The sequence below is a fragment of the Mustela erminea genome, chromosome 7 (assembly GCF_009829155.1).
Source record: "Mustela erminea isolate mMusErm1 chromosome 7, mMusErm1.Pri, whole genome shotgun sequence".
In the NCBI taxonomy this organism is placed as follows: Eukaryota; Metazoa; Chordata; class Mammalia; order Carnivora; family Mustelidae; genus Mustela; species Mustela erminea.
Window position 1 is genome coordinate 52,506,498 of NC_045620.1, and position 19,162 is coordinate 52,525,659.

The 19,162-nt window shown below is 52.0% G+C and overlaps 1 protein-coding gene across 2 annotated transcripts in view; it reads right to left on the reverse strand.

Annotated features, from left to right (window-relative positions):
- Nucleotides 1-19,162, reverse strand: part of SH3RF3 (SH3 domain containing ring finger 3) — a 367,326-nt gene that overhangs the window by 94,182 nt on the left and 253,982 nt on the right. For both annotated transcript variants that reach the window (XM_032351627.1, XM_032351626.1), the window contains exon 4: nucleotides 7,226-7,579. In XM_032351627.1, the coding sequence (XP_032207518.1) occupies nucleotides 7,226-7,579 (354 nt within the window). The remainder of the gene's footprint in view (nucleotides 1-7,225; nucleotides 7,580-19,162) is intronic.

Consider the following 19,162-nt stretch of genomic DNA (forward strand, 5'->3'; position numbering starts at 1 on the left):
CAAGGCCGTTCAGTCCACAGTGCAGAGGACATATACCTCATGCCCACCCTAGAAGAAATCGAACGGGCATGAGCTCTGCCACAGGTCAGGGGGCCAGGAGTGACTGACACCCAGTTCCCACCCTGAAAGATGTGAGGGTCAGGGAAGGGGCCAGATACACAAATGACAAAGGCCACACCTTCCATGATAAAAGTATGGAAAAAGTCCCTCAGGCACAGAAGAAACAAGGGAATGAATTTGGTTGGTGGAAGGGTGTCCTGGAGCCATGGAAACCTCCAGAGGGGAAGAGACCACTTCAGATGGTGCTTTAAAGGGTGAGCAGGAATTTACTACACACTGCAGTGTCTGTGTGTCATGTGGGGGGTTAGGATGTAAGGGGTAAGAAGGTGAGCAAGAAACACAGTCGGGCTGGGCACAGGCAGCCTTCTCGGTGAGGGGGGCGCCAAGCCGTGCTGGTGTGAGGCACACAGGGACAGGTCAGGGCAGCCAGTGCAGGAGTGGATGGAGCCTGGGAGAGGGAGGCTGGAAAGCCAACCTGGGGCTAAGTCTGAAGGGCTCTGCAGGCCAAACTAAGGAGCTTGGACTTTATCCTAAGGCAATGCAAAGTCTCCAGAAGCATTTGTGGAAAGATCAGCCTTAATACAGATGGATTCCAGAGGAAACCCCAGAAGCAGGGAGCTAGGAATCAGTCAATGCCATGTTGCTGAGGGTGCAGAGACGCCTAAAGCAAGGCAGAGTGGGTGCCATGGAGAGAGGGACTCCATGGACGTGGCTGATATCGAAGTGCTTCACCATGTGCCCAGCCCCTTGCAGGAAAGCTGGGGTTGAGTGACCGGTGCTAGCAAATGACCTGTGCCTCTCTTCCTGCTGGAGGCCATGTGCCGTAAGCGGCAGAGCTATAAGAGGAAGGAGGCGGGACGCCATGAGCATGCCATTCAGGAGGGTGGCCTGACCCACAGCACCGGCCCCTGATGAACGCTCCCTGTGTTCAACCATACGGTGTCAGGAGTTGTTTGTGACTAATGCCATGGGAGAAATGCTTGGGAACTAGAGCTGACACCAGGTTGGAGGCTGAGGTGACAGGGAGAGCAGACTAGGGAGGATATAGGGTCTTAGCTTTGGGAGTTCGGATCAGACGGAATGGAGAGGAAGGAGGCTTGAGGACAGAGAGAATGGCTGTCCTCTTCTGACATGGATTGGAATGACGTACCTCTCCGGGGGAAGCCATCAGACAGCAAGAGGAACGAATTGATAGTTGAGTAAAGTGTAGGAAGGCAGAGTTTAGACAGTTTGGTGTTTAGTTGTTGGTTAGATGAGAACAGCCGGGGGCAGGCATAGGACAGAAAGAAAAGCCCAGGGGAACGCTGATGTTCATGTGGGAGCTGGGGGAAGAGAGTCCAGTGCAGGGGCAAGGGAACTGCTCACAACTTGGAGAAGGGTCCCAGAAGCACAGGGAGGAGAGGCTTGGGAGGGGAGGCTTGCCCACAGCATCCAAAGCTGCTGGATGTCAAGAAGGAGGACACAGAGTGGGGACACAGGTCCTAGCTGGCTGGGTGTGGGCAGCCAGGGAGGAGGCAGTGGTTGGGACTGCAGAGCTGGGCATGTCCACTATGAGAAAGGAGAAGCTGGAAGAGGGAAGAATGAGTGGAATTTGGATGAAACAGCCATGTTCCTTCCCTGGACAGTCTCGTAATATGTCTTCCACAGGTCAGTCTGGGAATCTGAGGCCTATGGGCTTGTTATTTAGGTCATTCTCTTTTTGAGGTCCAGAGGAAGCATTTCTGTGAGGTGGCCATCCATCCTATGCAAGGTCCCATGATGAGTTTTGTGGGACCTAAGGGACCCATGTTTCCCATATAGGAATTAACCACAGTGGTCTTGGGTGATTGAAGGCAGGAAGAAATAAATGGACTACTGGTAGTAATAAGGACAAAAAATAAGAGTAAGAAAGGCCTCCATGGGCAGTATGAGAGAAGACAAGCAGGAGGGAGAAGGGCTGACTCCCTTGCACCTGCTCTGCACCTCCAGGAGGGACAGCAAGGCCGGGAAGAAGCAGCCACGCGGCCACCTTCCCTCCAGTTCCTGCTTGCTCTGCCTCGTGCCTGTGCCTCTGGTTCTCTAGAACTCATCCCTGGGGTCAACTCTAGAGCTTTGGGTTCCCACATGGTGTGCTGAAACCTCATGAGAAGGCTGTGTCCGAGAGCACACTCCATGGTAAGAAAGGTCCAAGGATTCCAGAACCTCCCAGGTTCCCCACCCTCCTGCTAAGCTCCTGACCAGGGCAGGACATGGAGTTGGTGCCTTCGAACTTCGGGCCAAGGTCAAAGCCTTCTTCCTGTTCTGTTTGAGGACATCCTGCTCCAGACTTGGGCCAACCCTATATGACTGCAGGTTTCTCCTCTTCTCTTCCTCATGGCCTCTTCTGCCTCTCAGGGCCAGCAGCAAGGGGCCTCAGCCGCAAGCTTCTTTTTGTAAAGGGCCAGAGAGTGCGTACTTCAGCTCTGTGTTGTTTTTCTCTCCTTTTTGAAAACAACCCTTAAAAACATGCAGATTGTTCTCAGTGCCAAAGCCCTAGAGAAACAGCCCCTGTGAGTGTCACTGGCCAGCCTTGGGCCCAGCATGGCGTCTGGCTGCACAGCTGACACCCCGGAGAGCTTCAAAGAACTCCACTGATAATAAGACCCCTTTTTTTGGCCCTCTCTCCCCCCGCACAGGTGGACGCACCCCCCGCCTGATGCCGGGCCCATGCCTCGGCTTTGATGGGGGAAGCAAGTACCTCAAGCCTCAGGGAGCCATGGTCTCTCTGGCAAGGGCGTAAGAATGAGGCCTGGGAGAAGACTGGAGCCCGGAGCAGACTGGACCCAGAGCCCAGTGTGGCTTCCAGCATCCCTGCACATGGGCCTGGCTAACACAGCGCAACCACCTTCCCTTTCTGACTTGGGTTTCGCTGATAGGGCGGGCCCTGGGGCCAGAAAATTAAAAGCATCCCCTGGTGGCATGACACACCAAATAGGAACCAGGCGGCCAGGATCCCAGCCTACTTCGCATCTCCTCACTGTTGCCCTACCCTGCTTCCAGGCCTCTGGCACAAGCTCTGCACAGAGAGGACCACATTACGTTTCTGTACAAAACCTCCACACACCACCCTCTGGAGCCCAGCGAAGGGAACAGAAATGCTCTGGGATGACCTGTTGTGCCTGATTGTCCCATTTTTAGCACTTAAGTCCCTGTGCCCCAGGACTTCCTCAGGGCCAGGTGTGACGGGATGCTGGTCACCCTCTGAGGACTCAGAGCCCAGGTCTAGGCCTGGCCAGTGGTACAGCCCACCATGTGGGGGAAGGGCGGTGGCTGGGTTCTGAGGTACTGGTGCTTCTCGTTCGACACAACGAGCCAGGAGGTTCTCAACCCCAGACCCAGGCCGTGCCCCAGACCAGCCACCTCGGCACTGTGGGGATGGAGCTGTGCTGAGGGGATGTTCCAACCTCCAGGCCTCCAGGTGACAGTGACATGCTGCCAAGGCTGGACCTTACCACCCTGGATACTGGGCAGGGTCCCTGGATTTCCCTGGTGGGTGCATGAGGCTGGGGAGCACACACAGCCTGGCCTGGATGTCGCTGGGGACAGACCAGTACCCACTGGCTGAGAGTTAGGAGCAGTCACAGGCTTGTGGGGATGCTCACTGAGCCGGCTTCCTTCACAGGAAGTGTGGCTGTGGGCAGCATGGTTGCCACCCACCCCTTCATCCACCTGTGGCCTTCTACCACTGCCAGGGGCCAGTGCAGTGCACGGCATAGGGGGAATTTCGGAACAGAGCAGTGACCAGAATTCATGAGGTCTGGGCGCCAGTGTCCAATCTAGCACTCCGGGGCTGGTGATTCCTTCCCTGGTTCTCTGGGCAGCAGAGACAACCAACATAGCCAACAACACAGCCACGGAGAAGAGGACAGCTCGTACTCTCATTTCACTGCATAGTTGCTCCATCGTTTAACAGATGAGAAAACCGAGGCTCTGGGAGAAGGGACGGGACAGCTTTTCCAGGGTCAAGACGTAACAGGATAGTGTTGAACCTGGCACTCAGTGGCAGCTCTGTAGGTTCAGAAAAGCTCAGCCACTCACCCAAGGTGCACAGCTAGTGTGAGTGGAAGAGCCCAGGCCTCCACCCAAGACACTGCCCAAGCCTGCACAATGCCAGATCCCAGACTAAGAGAGAATGGGAAGGAGAGAGAGGGACCTTTACAGAGTCACTCTGGGAATGGGAAGGAGAGAGGGGGACCTTTACAGAGTCACTCGCTGCAGGGCCTGGCGGCCATGTTCCTTCTTCACCTCCCTGGGCTTGCCATCAGTCCTGTATGTTTACACAAGAGGAAGCTGAGGGGTTAAGTGACGTCCGTATCCTGGACTCACGTCCATGCTAGTCTTGATGGCTGCAGGGGGAACTGTCAGATGCGCACAGCACTGAGACCTTACTTACACCCTCTGGGCCTCAGTTTCCTCATGTGCGAATGAAGATAATTCAAGCTACTGGCTCACTGGCTCTGCTGCCAGTGAGATGCGCCAAGAAGCCCAGATGAGGGAGTGAGGTCAAGAGAGGGAAGGAGATGAGGACGGAGCTGCTCTCCCAGGGGCTGTGAGAGCGAGCCGCAGACCGCACACATCCCGGAGGCCGCTCCAAGGACAGCGTGCACCCCTCACTGCGCTCTGTGGGGACCCTGCTATCTCAGACTTACTGGTGCTCACTGCATTTGGGCTGAGAGGAGAAAAACAGCTCCTGGGTTGTGGAGCCATTTCTATAGAAACCCCAGCTCCCACGCTTCCTTTTCACTTTAAAAAGCAACACAAAGGAGAGCGAGAAGGGTCTGTGAGAGTGATGAGCTCTAACCAGCTATGCGGGGCTCCCTTGTCCACGCATCTCACCCACCCAGAGCACATCAGCCACACTGGTGTGTGTGCGTGTGCGTGTGCGTGTGCGTGTGTGTGTGTATATGTGTGCGTGTGCGTGTCCTGTTTGCTCTTGGTTCATCTTGCTCCATAGGGCTTTAGAATCCAGTCAATTAAACAAAGAGCAGCACAATCATCTCACACTGGGGGGCCCTTTCAGATCCGATCTCATCCACATAAGGTATCTGTCACCATCAGAGCCTATCTTTCAGACGGACAGAGCTGAAGCTGCTCACCTAAGGCCATGTACACCAGCCGGGCTGCGAGCAGGACACGGGCCCAAACACCTCGTCTCTGTCCACTGAGGCTCCAGAGCACACAGGCCTGTTGATACGAACTTTCTATACAACACCGTGCAAGGTTCAACCAGGTCTAGGTAACTGCCAGTGACAATAGCTGCCCTTGTTCTCTGAAAGAAAATGCTCTGGGATCCATGACCTAAAGTGCTGACACCTCTGCTCCTGTGGATCGGAAGCCCTGGGTATGCAGGTGAGGGCTGCATCCACAGGGGCAGAACTGGCCTGCGTTCATGATGAGTGGCTCTGTCCATCTCACGGGGGCTAAGAGTCCACCCTGTCAGTGAAAACAGTCGGTGCCACAGCCTGGGTGCACATATTGAGTCTAGAGCGGTCCAGGGGGTGGGTAGGGGGCTGGCAGGACATTTGCTGGGGCCAGTATTACTCCACGCATGCCCAGGTACCAAGAGCCCAGGCGCTCCTGCTTTGCTGGCCTGAGCCTATCCCTTGATGTCAACGGGGGCCTCTGTTTGTGGACAGAGGCATGGCAGCAGTGATGTTGGATTTGTCCAGGTTCATGTTGACAAAGCCCAAGCCTGCCCTCCCAAGCACAGAACCCTGGGACTGGGTCCCCCTCCCAGTGTGCCTGGCATGGCAGGGAGGAGGAGCCACATGGCACTGTGGCCAGCTCCAGGACCTGCAGCTGCCCTGGGTGGTCCTCAGGTGGGCCAGGGATGGGCGTCTCAGTGTGACATGCAAGGCCAATAAAACCCGCCAACCTGGGAAGGTGGCTGGTGGCTGGCAGAGCTGAGAGTTGGTCTCTGGGTGCATCTGGCCACAGACAGCATGCTGGTCCCTGCAGGTCGGTGCATGTGGCAGCTCGCCCATGTGGCACCTCATATGTGTCCCAATAAAAAGTTCATTTGGGATGGGAGATAGATGGAAACTGCTTTGCTTGACCTCTCACCTTTTTCAATGGCCCTCACGAAAGTCTAAAGCCCAGCCACGACTTTCACTTCAAGTGTAATTGCTGGAAAATGAGACCCAGGTCCCAGTCCTCTATAGCAATAAACTAACTCAGCAGTTAAGGCCTTGTGGAGCAAAGTTGGACACAAATTAAAAAAAAAAAAAATCTGTTCCTTCCTATGCTAGGGCCTGTCTACACTTGACCCAGACTGCAGAACCTGGTTACTTTACCTCTGTTCCATCAACTTAGGAGCTGTGGACAGGAGGGCTGAGAGCACGTGAGGACAAGGGAGACACAGAAAGAACATGAGATCCTCCTCATGCATGCGTGGAGCCCACATTGTAGGGCAGGAGGAAAGGGCCAGAGAGCTCTGCTCAGGTCCATTCAGAACCTCCAGCGAACACTGGGGAAGCCTGAACCTTAGGCTTAGTACCCATGATGACAGGACATAGCGACCTTCAGGGTGTTGAGACTAGTAATGTGGGCTGTTGGATACACCCTGGCCTGGTGGCCCTGGGGCCACCTTTGACTGCTGGATTGAAAATGAGGTCCCTCCCATTTCCTTCATCTTCCTAGTGGAATGGAACCAGTTCCATGTCTAGAAATAGAAGGTATCTGTAAAAATAATAAAGTACCAAACAATGCAGTTCATTCTGGTTCTGAGCTCTGCTAAAAGGAAACACGTGTCACAGAGATGCTAAAAATGTACTAGTGCTAAAAACAAACTAAACCCAGACTTTCTGCAAGACACGATCAGATGCGCTGAATGCACACTGAGAAAGGAGGACTGTCTGGAGTAACGAGCCGATGTTATTCAAGGGCCGTGTCATGGGCCAAGGAGAAGCACCTCACATTACCACCTAGACACCTCTGAACACTGAGTACCACTCACATGTTTACTCTGGTAATGACAAAACCAAGGATCATGGGGTCCTTGAGGGCAGGCAGGAGAAGGCAGTCACGGTGGCCCCAAAGGGCACTGCTGCCACAGGCTTCCCCATGCAAATTCAGAGACAGGATGCTGAGCACACAGCTGGGGATGGGACTCTCAGACATCTCCCTGCCCGCACCCTAAGGACCTTACCTGGGCGGGAGCACTGCAGGACAGATGAGCCAGGTCTCCGATTCTGGCCGCAGCCCGGGGATCGCTGGAGCTGATCAAGACCGGAGCGCTAATTTCCATGGAGTGCCTGTGGCTTGTGGCTTGGGAGGACTTGTGTGTCACACTGAGTGCGGTGAAGGAGTGGCGCTTCTTGGCATTCTTCTTGCTGTCCACACGCCGCTGAAAGGCACTGACCGCCCCCGTGCTGCTTAATGCTGGTCCTGGGGCCACACTGGCTGCCGCGCCAGAGTCAGAGGGCAAGGAGGCGTGGCAGCCCGATGCAGCACCTGGGCATGGCTTGTCCATCTCAATGAGCTGCTTGGCGGAGTCATTGAGCTAGGTGAGAAAGGGAGAGGAAGGCTTTGTTAAGTAGAGGTCACATGGTCCAGTGTGCTCTCCATGCTGACAGCTCGTGTCTCCTATTAAACCCAACCATGTGCTCACAGTCCCCCAGATCTTGCCAAGGGGCCTCCCTGTAAATGGCGCCAGGCACAGACACAGCAGAGGCTGTGGTGACATCTGTAGATTTTACTGAGCAGCTCTTTTGTCTGCCCCGGGGTAGCCCCGATCCTTTCCTGGGGTGTCCGTTTCTGGGGTGTGAGGTACAGACCTGCAGAGGGCATGGGACAGAGGAAGAGGAGGAAGGAATGCCCACCTGTGGGCCCCACACTCGCCACGGTGACAGGTTCTGGCCTGCCTGGGACAGTTCTGGCCACGCTGGCAGAAAAAGACAAGGCACATGACCAGAATGCACTTTTTGTCCCCTGAGGACTGCAGGTGGTGGGGAGCATCCAACCTGCTGAGCAGGAAGCACAGATGCTCTGGGCAGGACTAGGCTCCACTCAGTCTGTTAAGACCCAGAGCTGACTGCACCCCCACGCTGTGAGGAGGCAAGACTGCACTGTTTCCAGTGATTCTGCAAGGACTCAAGGCACAGCTCCTTCCCTTGTCTCCGCACCTCTTCCATAGAAAAGCAGATGCCTTTACAGGAAAGAGTTTGTCTTTGACAGAAGTTTCATCCTAGGTGGTGTTTGTCAGGAAAGGTGTGATGGGCTCGAGTCTGTGAGCAGCCTGTGGTAACTAGGGTCAGCTCTCTGGGTGACGCCCTGTCTGAGGCACCAGTTTAGGGAAGGCGTGAGTCTGCAGAGACCACTGTGGGTGATCTGAGGCCTCACGGAGGAATGGGACTGGGCAGGCTTCACGAGGCTAGGCTGCTGTAGGCTCAGACAGGAGTGGAGGCGGGTAGGCACAGGGAGGGGTTCAGGGGACTCCACAAAGCTGGGAGGTCCCTACAGGCAGGTAGAGAAGAACGGGAACCAGCTGCGGATCTACAGGTCACGTGGTGCGGGAGCCACACTCATGCCCTCAACTGAGCCGAGAACAGGGCCTGGAGTTGGGTTGGAGGGCCACGCCAGGAAGGGCCACGTCCCCACCTGCAGGGGCATATGGATTAGGGATATTCCTCAGTCCTGGGATGGCAGAGGAGAAACACCAGGTCCTCATGCACGGTTCATGACTAGCGTTTGCCGCTGGTAGCATCTTGATGAGTTAATAATAATATTAGTAAAAGGTCCCTCTGCATTGGAGCAGTGAGCGCCCGGGAGGCTTCATCTCCATAATGCCAGCAGATCACACACGCAGCAGCTGGCCGTCCAGCCGCCCACAGACAGCCCAGGCAAGGCTGCAGAGCTGTCAGCATTTCCATTACAAATACCTGCCTTTCCGAGGGAGGTTCTGAAAAACTCACTGTAGGCCCCAAAATGTGTGATCTAAATCCAGGATTATTTCCTTTGAAATGTTTCTTCCAGCCTTCCAACCAGCAGGCTCAGCTGTTTTGCTCTATTTTATGACTTTATTCATTTGCTTCCTCCACAGTGCTTGCCCCCAGAACAGGCCAGTGGCCGGTGCCTCCCGTGCCCCTCCGTGGGCTGCTCCAAACGAACACCCCAGGGCTGGCCTCCTGGAGCCCAGTGCTGTGCACCCATGCGATGGAGCCAAGAGGACCACGGAGAAACAGGAGGCGATAGGGACAGCGCCTTTCCTTTTTGGGCACAGATTTGGAGCAGAGACTCCACGCTTTCTGCCCTGTCTCTCCATGTGAGACATTATTACATCGACATGATGGCACCAATAATGGCCAAGGCTCGGCGAAAATAACTCAGCTCTTCCCCAGAGCAGCCGACCGGGACTGTATCAGATGCCCCGTGGTTTAGCTGCATATGAAGCAGTGACAGTGCAGGGGTGTACACATGACCAGACAACATGGAGCCATGACCTGAGCCAATGCCACCCTGGTCAGTCCTCCAGACATGCCCCTAGCGGGCTGCTTACAGCCAAGCATGCTGCTTCCTCTCTGATGGATACTGGGGTGGGGAGCAGCGTGCCTTTCTCACCCATGCCCACAGTGGGCACCAAGAGGGAAGGCTAATGAACGTCCATGGAAGATAGGTGTTCTCAGCCAGCTGAGGGAGTCAGGAGGGCGGCTTCCTAGTGGTGACTCTCCACACATCATCAGTGGCCTTAGGGTCCCAGACATCTCAGCAGGAGGCAAGGGACATACCAACGAAAGACCCTCCCAATGAAGAAAGACAGTTCAGTTTTATCTTCTTGACTGAGTCTTTGCTTTTCAAGTCTGTGCCTGAGACTTGAGGTGACACTCATAGTTGGGGGGAGCTGCCATTAACAAGCTCTGATTAGCCACGCTGAATGATGCTCAGGGCTGGGTCTGGCAGCTGGGATCACCAAGGCTAACCCAGTCCACAGGGCCCGTGACTGCGGACACCCCCATCTAGTAGCATCTCCCCTGGACAGCAGCTCCTGCTTTGCACCCCTTGGCTGCAGCCTTGATTTCCCATTTCCTCATACACCAAGTGGGGGCAGTGTCTGCTTGCCTGCTCACAGTCGTCCACACTACAGGAAATCACAGGGTTCTGCTCTCCTCTGCATAGGCTGCAGCCCCACCTCGTTGGCCTGGGGGACCCCGGCCAGTTAGCCTGGGGGTCCTGGGGGGCCGAGGAGGCAGTGAACATTGAAATCAGCCCCTTTCATCCCCCTACAAGCAGAATTCTAGAACATTCTGTGAGTGGCTGCTGACTGCCAACCGCGAAGGGTGGTATGTGGTGGGGAGAATGAGTGTTTCCTGTTATTCTGCCCCAGGATGCTCCCTGCTCCCCACTGAGATACTTGTCTGGCAATGAAAGAGCTCTGCTTCTCCTTCTGAATGTGGCTGGTCCCCTAATCTGTTTCTCCACCCCCACAGAGACAGAACATCTAGGTATAGACGGGGCACACACACACACACAAACACACAACTGATGGTTAATGAATGCACCTAATAACCCCCATTTTGACTGTTTTTGGGCAGGAATAGAAGACATTTCCGACTTCCATACAAAATGAAAACAAAGTACGTGAAAGTCTTGCTGGGTTTGTACATGGATCGTGAGGACGGATGGTCACTGGCCTTCTCCCTCCCACTGTGCAGGAGGCCCTCTGCCCTAGCAAGCCCCAAGTCCAAACACTCAACGGCCACACACATTTCCTTCTCCTCGGTCCGGTCTTGCTGGTGGGACAGTACCGGCCAGTCATGGCTGCACCCTCATCAGGGATGTCCGTCTCTGGCTTAAGACCCTCTTCCCAGGACTCTGCCTCACCATCTTCATCAGCTCAGATGTGATCTTCCTCCACACCACTCTTCCCTCCAGCCACAGAAACATTTGGAAATGGAACAACTGACGAGTTTCTTCTTTCCACTGTTAAAACTGTTCCATACGAAGTCCTCTTAAATAAGTTACTGATGGAATCCTAGCTGCATGTGAATTTTGGGACCAGGTTAAATAAAGAAGACTTTACCCATAGGCTCACAGGAGCCCTGAGGCCCCTTCGGTGAGCCTGAGGCACTTGGCCCAGGAATGTGCCAGAGCTGGGGGCCTAGGCAGAACATGATTACCCAGAAATCCCAGGCTCTGGTCAAGAGAACTTTAAACTGAAGGTAATGGGGGAGGGGATTTTTAAAGAAAGAATAAGATTGGAAAACCAGGCATACAGGCTGATATCAGATATAACATGCAAGAAAGGACAATGGGGTGAGGCGTGCCCTGTGGTTCTCGAGCAAAGTAACAGGGAAGCCCTTCCATCCTAACCCAGACTTCGGAAGTACAGCCGTGACACATCCATACCCCAGAGCCATGGGCTGGGGGCTGAGATCAGAGAGAAGGAAGTATGTCTGCCCTTTCTCGGAAATCCAGGAAGCCAAAGAGGTGACTGTGCTGGAAGGCAGGGGTCACAATTTAAAATGAAGGCAACCAGTGGCTGCATGCGTACAACAAACACTTTCTGAGCACCTGTCGTGTCCCGGGCTCTGCTCTAGGTCCTGGCAATACTGTGGTGAGCGACAGAGGCTGGTCTAGTAAAGCTTATACTGCTCTGAGGGGTGAATTATTTAGGGAGACTTGTAAATATGCAGATTTTTGCTCAATAGGTCTGGGATGGCACCCATGTTTCTGACTGTCTACAAACTCCCAGGAGACACCACTGCTGCTCAAGCCAGACCCTCTTTGACTAGAACATGGACAGCTTTGCAACCTTGGCTTCGCAAGGAAACACTCTCTCCACAACAGAGCCACATTACCAGAGACAGCAGCTTTTGCTTGGTGTCTGCCTTTAAAGCATGGCTCCCACCCCTGTGGGCTCAGCAGAGCACAGGTCACCATGCCTTACAGCTGGCCTATTATTCCAGAGAGCTTCATAAATTCAGGAATGGAGGGAGAGTGGCCTTTACCTGCCTTCAGCTTTTGTCAGAAAAAAATCTCAGGAGCCTCCCACTTCACTGAGGGCGGCAGGCACAGAAGGCTGACTGCATTCTGATCTGAGCTTATTTATAAAATACTCCCTTCTTTACGAGACTAGATCAATAGCAGGGGTGAGTGAGAAGAGCATGGTTTGCTTTCAGCTCTGGCACCCCTCACCCTCCTCCTTGAAGGCTCTATCTGGAATACACCTCGGGCCACTGATGAGAAAGGCTGCCAGAAGGAGAGCTCTCGACCACTGACTGAGCAAGTCAAGACAAGTGGCCTGGTGACATCACCAGCCAAACACAAGAGAGACCCACCTTCATCACCACCAGGCTCATCTGACCTTTGTATTGACTATCCAAGGTCAATATGGCCATTTTACAGAGAAGAAAACTGAGACTCAGAGGAAAAGTGTAAGTGTCTTGTTCCACATCACACAGTTAACAAGTGGCTCACACCCTTTCTACTTCATCTCTTTGGCTCTACCATCATTCACTTTTTACTGCAGAGTGCGGAGATGCTTTTCTGATCTTGCTATATCATTGGGTTAAAAAATTATTATAGTCATTGAGGTATATCTATGCCTTTGGCAGTTAGAGGGGGTTGGGTTCCGTTTAGAGATTCAAATATGGGCCTTTAAAAACCAGACCTTTTTTGGGAGCATGAACATTAGGTCAGGCAAATGCTCACCCTGGGAGGACCCTGGCTGCAGTTACCAAGGGTGGGAGGCTATTTCTGTTCCTTCCCTTTTTATTTTAAATGGGTGGTGACCTCACAGGCCTGTTAACAATGCCAAACTTTTTTTTTTTTTAATTTTTTATTTACTGGAATGTTGAACTCTAGACATTTGTAATGTCACGTGCTAACCCTCTACACTGACATTCTCCCATTCACGGAATACATACTTGCTGTGCATCTGCTATGGGAGACGCTTTTTTTTTTTTTTTTTTTTAATTAGCCTCTGAAGGGGTCTCCATATCAGAACTAAACATTTTATGAGGTGTTGGGTGCTGTAATGGCGTAACGGCAGCGCTCATCCCTGGGTGCTGGCATGCCCTGCGTGCATCCCACCCAGCACAGGGCCACTGCTTGCCTCCCATTCTGTTCTCACCGTGTTCCCTTCTCAAGGCAACAGATTGGACAGGTGAACCTGTATTGGCCAAAGTGGGCTGGTGAACTGAAGAAATTATTCAGATAACTGAGGTTTAAAACAAGAAATATCCAGCAGTTAAGACAAAGGTGTGGACCTGAAATTCACAGAGAACTGCCTGACCTTACTCAGAAAGACTAAGTGCAGGCGAGGATTTTGGATGAGATAATCCTAAGAATTAACGCACAGGGTGGGGAATGGTACTCATTTCAACATCCCATTGTCACAGGCTGGACAGAGCTCCAACTCTGTCAGAGGCTGGGCTACTTCCACTGGGTAGGTGGCACCACTGCCCGGGTCCCTGGACAAGCCTATAGAGCGGGGCTGTTCCCCCAACACCTCCAGGCCCTGGCTGCTCCCAGCAGGGGGCAGCAGGCGTGGCTAGGGGCCACTTGGGCAAACTGCCCCGCCCCTTGCCCTCTTGCAGACCAGAGTGACATTACGATGTAACCCTCTGTGGCCTCTGAGTTGCCCCGACCGCACCTTCCTGAGAGTCTGGGGGGACCGTGGTTCTCTACGGACACCAGTGATGTGGTAGTGAGCCCAGCAATGACTGAACCACCACCACCACTGCCATGTGGGCTCCCAAGCGGTCCTGAGTTAGAAAGGCAGTGTGACCCTCCTTGGGGAGTTGGTCCCTCCACCAAGATCAGAGCTACACACGCACTCCTTCTTGTCCCTCAGCCTCTGCTCGAAGTTGTCACACGTTTCTTCTCGGGCACTCACCCCAATTACCATGAGGAATGAGGCTACCCCTTCTCTAATCAACCTCTTAATCATGGGTTATGATCCCTGCCTGTGCCAGCCATCACACTCTTGGTTCAGTATCAAAATCCACAAAAAGGAAGATTCCAAAGAGTCTGATACAAATTAATATAAGCAAACAAAACTTCATTCATTTCTAAAAATGTGTGAAACTCAGCAAAAGGCTCATAAGCAGCAAAGAGTTATGACTAGCACCTTAGCAGGGTGTGTCCTGTAAGCAAAGGGACCACTAACTGAAAGTTGGAGATAAGTGTAAAGACCCTGTCATAATTTTGCCTGAAGATAAAACTCAGAAGGAAAAAAAAATGGTTGTTTTTCCACCAAGGAGAGGAACACAAAGGCACCATTTATTCTCCATTTTCTGTAAGAACCCCGGAGGGGACATCTCTGCTTAGAAGGTGGCAGGAGGTCAGTCTGTCCCTGCAGGGGGGCGTATGGTCTCCCGCAGAGGTGCCCCCATCCCCAGAGAGTGCCCTGTCTGTGCTGGGCTTGCAAAAGCATTTCTGACCACCTCAGATCAGCAGCAGAGGAAGTCACAGATCTCAGGCAGCTGAGAAAGGAGGAGGAGGGAAACAAAGAGATGAGGCTGGTACAGAATTCAGAATTTGGAAGGCAGGTGGCGGCTTCACTGCTGGGTCCCAGGGCCAGGCCAGTGAGGTGGCCCATTCCCTGGCCCTGTAACATTTACCCCCAGCAGTAAAGTACTTCGGGGCATGCAGATCCAGTAAATTACATATATTTTCTAGCGTACCACTATATTACATACATTAGAAAACACGCACATAAGAGAAACTGAAATTTAAAAGTCAAAAATATAATACATTTGAAGAAAGTACTAATATTTCCTTTCTTTGCTCACAGAGCTTCATGTACTCCTTTTTGGTGTGCGGTTTTTTATTTTTTTATTTTTATTTTTTTTAAGATTCTATTTATTTATTTAAGAGAGAGAGAACACAAATGGAGTGGGGAGGAACAGAGAGAGGGGAGAAACAGACTCCCTGCCAAGCACAGAGCCTGATGCGGGACTCGACAGGACCTCAGGATCGGGACCTGAGCTGAAGGCAGATGCTTAACCGACTGAGCCACCAAGGTGCCCCATCGTGCACCCTACTTTGAAGATCTCTAGCTAAGAGCAGTCATTTTCAAACTGTCAATTTTAATGGGGCCTGGCCAGTATTTTTTTTTTAATGAACCAGATTAAAAGAGAAAATACAGAATGCATCACATGCACTAAGGGTAAAAGTAGTTCCAGGAGACGTTGCTTTAGTTTCACATACACAATGGTGTGCATCCTGGTCGGGATGTACCATGCATTTCTCATCCTGAGTTGTAATCTAAAAAGGCTGAAAGCCATTGGCATCAAGAGGAAAAGAGAGACATTTCCCTGCTGAGAAATAAAAGTCTGCTTTCCCCCGTCTGCATGGGTTAAATGTGTGTAGGGGGGTGGGGGACCTGGATGGCTCAGTAAGTTAAGCACCTAACTTTGGCTCAGGTCATGATCCCAGAGTCCTGGGATCAAGCCCCGCATCAGGCTCTCTGCTCAGCAGGGAGCCTGCTTCCTCCTCTGTCTCTGCCTGCCTCTCCACTTACTTGTGATCTCTGTCTGCCAAATAAATAAATAAATAAAATCTTTTAAAAAAGAAAAAAGATCTCAGAGCTGATGGAGTTTTGAAATTTGGAGCCTACGTCTTCCACTTGTAAATAATCATCTCACATCGCAGACAGTTAATGAGCTTCGTGCTGGGCATGGCAGTAGATGCTCAACAAACACCTAGTCAATGAACAGATGCAGCTAACACGTGCATGTGTATGTCATAACAGCTACTCACTGAGTATGATCTCAATAGCTGGTCCCATGCTGTCACCTGGGTGCCCATTCAACCCTCTGGGAGCTGAAACTCACACCCTGCTTTGCATACACCCACCACCCGCAGTGGAGGGACATCTGATATGTACGCAGCAGGATCCCCTGACTACTCTGCTGACAGCGGACTATAGGGCCCAAAGGCTTTGAAGCTATTGCAACAATGTCACTGGAGAAGCCTCACAAATCAGTGAAAAAAAGCGAGGTGGAAATACTGATGCAGCACAATCCTAAATACATTCACAATATATGCAAATTTATACATAGAAAAGAATAAAGGAAATAAAAGAATATGCTAACAACATTTCATTTCATTTTTTTCCTACACACATATTTATATTTACTGGTAGGATTATAGGTGATTTAAATTTCTTTGTTTGTGTTTTTCTGAATTTTCCTGTTTTGAACAATAGCCTGGTGTTATTTTTACAATCACAAAGTTATTAAAAACAAAACAAAACAGTGGATTAGGTTGGGATAATGACTGACCTACAGTGATACTTCCTGAGTTGTGGCACTGACATACTTTTTTTTCTCGTTTTGTAAAAAATGTGCGAAGTGCCATAAAGCTTTGGTGTTTTTTAGTCTGGTGAGATGCAGTATTTTTCTGGAGTATGACGTTTCAGGAGAGGTCTATCAAAGCCCTCCCTCCCCCCAATAGCTTAGTTTCTGGCCCTGGCTGAGTGGTGGTGTCTTGATGACAGCACAGACCTGGCTGTCACCAAAGCCTCAGGAAGCTTCTCCTGGCACTGTGCTCCCATAGGGGCTTGGAGAGCTCAGAAGGGGGAAAGAAATCCGGGCCCAAATGGGAGAAAAATGGAAGCCGAGAGAGGTTAAGCAGAGGACGGAGCAGGGGCCGGCAAACGAGGCCCACGGGCCAAGCCCCCCTGGTGCTTATCACTGTGTGCCTTGTGACTTACCTGTCCTTTCTGACTGCTTCTACCTTACAAATTAGAGTTGGAGGAAAAAACAAACAAACAAACAAACATGCCAGGCCTGTGCTGGAACAGTGCTCTGCTCGACCTCTGCTCCCGTCACCTCCCCATCTGACTGCTGGGTGGAAAGGTGTGGCATTTGTTCACTTTTTATGCCAGACACAGAAGTAGAAGGATGCTCCCCCGTCATCCAGCTTCAGCAAACACACTATTCTGCTGTTCTTGTTCTATGAGCTGTATGCCCCCCTCCACTGATTTTTCTGAAGTATTTTATTTTATTATTATTTTTAAAAGATTTTATTTATTTACTTGACAGAGAGAAACATAGCAAGAGAGGGAACACAAGCAGGGGGAGTGGAAGAGGGAAAAGCAGGCTTGCCGTTGAGCAGGGAGCCCAATGCAGGGCTCGACCCCAGGATCCTGGGATCATGAACTGAGCCAAAGGCAGACGCTTAATGATTGAGCCACCCAGGGGCCCCGATTTTCTGGAGTATGTTAAAACAAAGCACAGAAACCACATAGTTTCATCTGTGACTGCTCAGTGTGTATCTCCAGTGGACAGAGATGTCCCCTGTCCCTGGTTCATCTCCAGGGACTGGGTGGTGGTGCTCCATTCCAAAGCTGTAGGCCCTGGAGGGGGCAGCAATTCCGGGGGGTAGGTTGGTTTATCAGTCTCTACTCTGGTGGGTGTGGCAGTCCCAAGGTCCATCCTCAGTGCGGGGGTTGGAGGGGGTTGAGGAACCGGCAAGTTCCCCTGCTTCCAGATCTGATCGATGTTCTCCTACTAAGATTTATCTATAATAAAGTTAACCTTTGAGTTTCCATCTCTCAGACATTCATCTTTTCCTCAGCTGCATCCAAGAACAGGGTATGAACACTTCTTATGACCAAAAAAACCCCAAGGATAACCCAACCAATTCTCTCCCAAATTTATATATTTAAGAACATGTTAACATATGAACTGGGTTGTCAATTTAGCAAGAGAAACACAAATAAGAGCAGAGTTTCAACTACACCTTCATCCCCTTCCAAACATAAAAAGGTTTACAGAAGCGTAAATGGGCCCCCTGGGAGTGTTTTTCTGTACCTGGTCCCGGGCCTCGGGCCTCGCTTCCTCTTCCGTGGTTGGCCGGCATAGGCCTCTGGCTTGGGTAGCTGGCTGGGAAAGCAAGCGGCCTTCCGCTGCAGGTGACTGGTGCATGACTGGTGCAGCCCTGCACTGAAGCACCCACCTGAGACTCCGTTGACCCATTTCTAAAAGCTTGATTATTCCAGACCAGGCTCCCTTGCCCTACCCAGTGCATGGACACCCATTCTCCAAACGACTGTTTTCCTTCACTCTGAATGAAACAGAAGCCTACTCCAGATACATTTTTCAAAGTGTTGAAGTTATTTTTTCCTCATATGATAGGCCTCAACACTTAAGCAGTAAAACACAGTTTTGCAGGAAGACCTGTGTGCTTCCTCTCCCTGCTCTCTACACAAGGGTCTGATGATAAGGTGAGAGGCAATGCCATTTTTTAACACCCAATTCGCACCCTGAGCTAGCCTGTGTTCTACGTACTTCACTTACATTCCTGATTTAATCCACACTTGAGCACAGTGAGGTAGGGTATATTATGCCCAGGTTACAGATGCGGAAACTGAGGCACAGGGAGGGGAAAGTCTGGTGAGCAGCAGATAGGGGCTGAGCCCAGTGGCTTGGTGCTGTGATTGAGCCCCTGCTCTCTGTCAGGCAGGGAGAGGCCAGCACCATGGAGGCAGTGAGCAGGGCTGGGCAGAGGCCAGGAAGGTTCCATGGGTCTGCTGGGTGCAGTGAGGAGTCTATATTGATTCTAAGAGACACGGGCCCCAGAGGAGGCTTAGCAGGAATGAGGCCACTAAAGTTACCTTTTTGTGGTCACTGTGTGAGATGGATCTTAGAGATAACATGCAGCACAGGGGGGCTGGGAGAGGTGAGAGGTAGCATCCCTGTACTGAGACGCCCAAGAACCTATGGGTTTCTGACCACCGCAACTTGAAAACTTCGAGTCTAGAAGGTTCCTTCTACATTCATGTTACACTAGCAAAGCCCCCTAGGCTGAGGCAGGAGTGGGCATGAATGACAAGGACGTGGTTAGGGAGAGTCAGTGGACCCAGTGACAAAGGCTGTGTGCACTGAATGGGGAGTGGGTCTCGAAGAGAGATGGACCCCAACCCAGACCCAACCACTCGGAGCAAACACTGACATCTTCAGAGAGGCCTGCTTCCCACTGCTCCCTGAGCTCACTGTACTCAGCCTGCTCTGTCACCCTGGCCATCACTGTCCCTCAGCCACGAGCCAGTTCAGGCCACCACCTGGAACCTGCAGCACTCACCCATAGGTTGTGTCCCCAGTGAGGCCTTCCAATCATGCTACTTAAAATTGGTCCC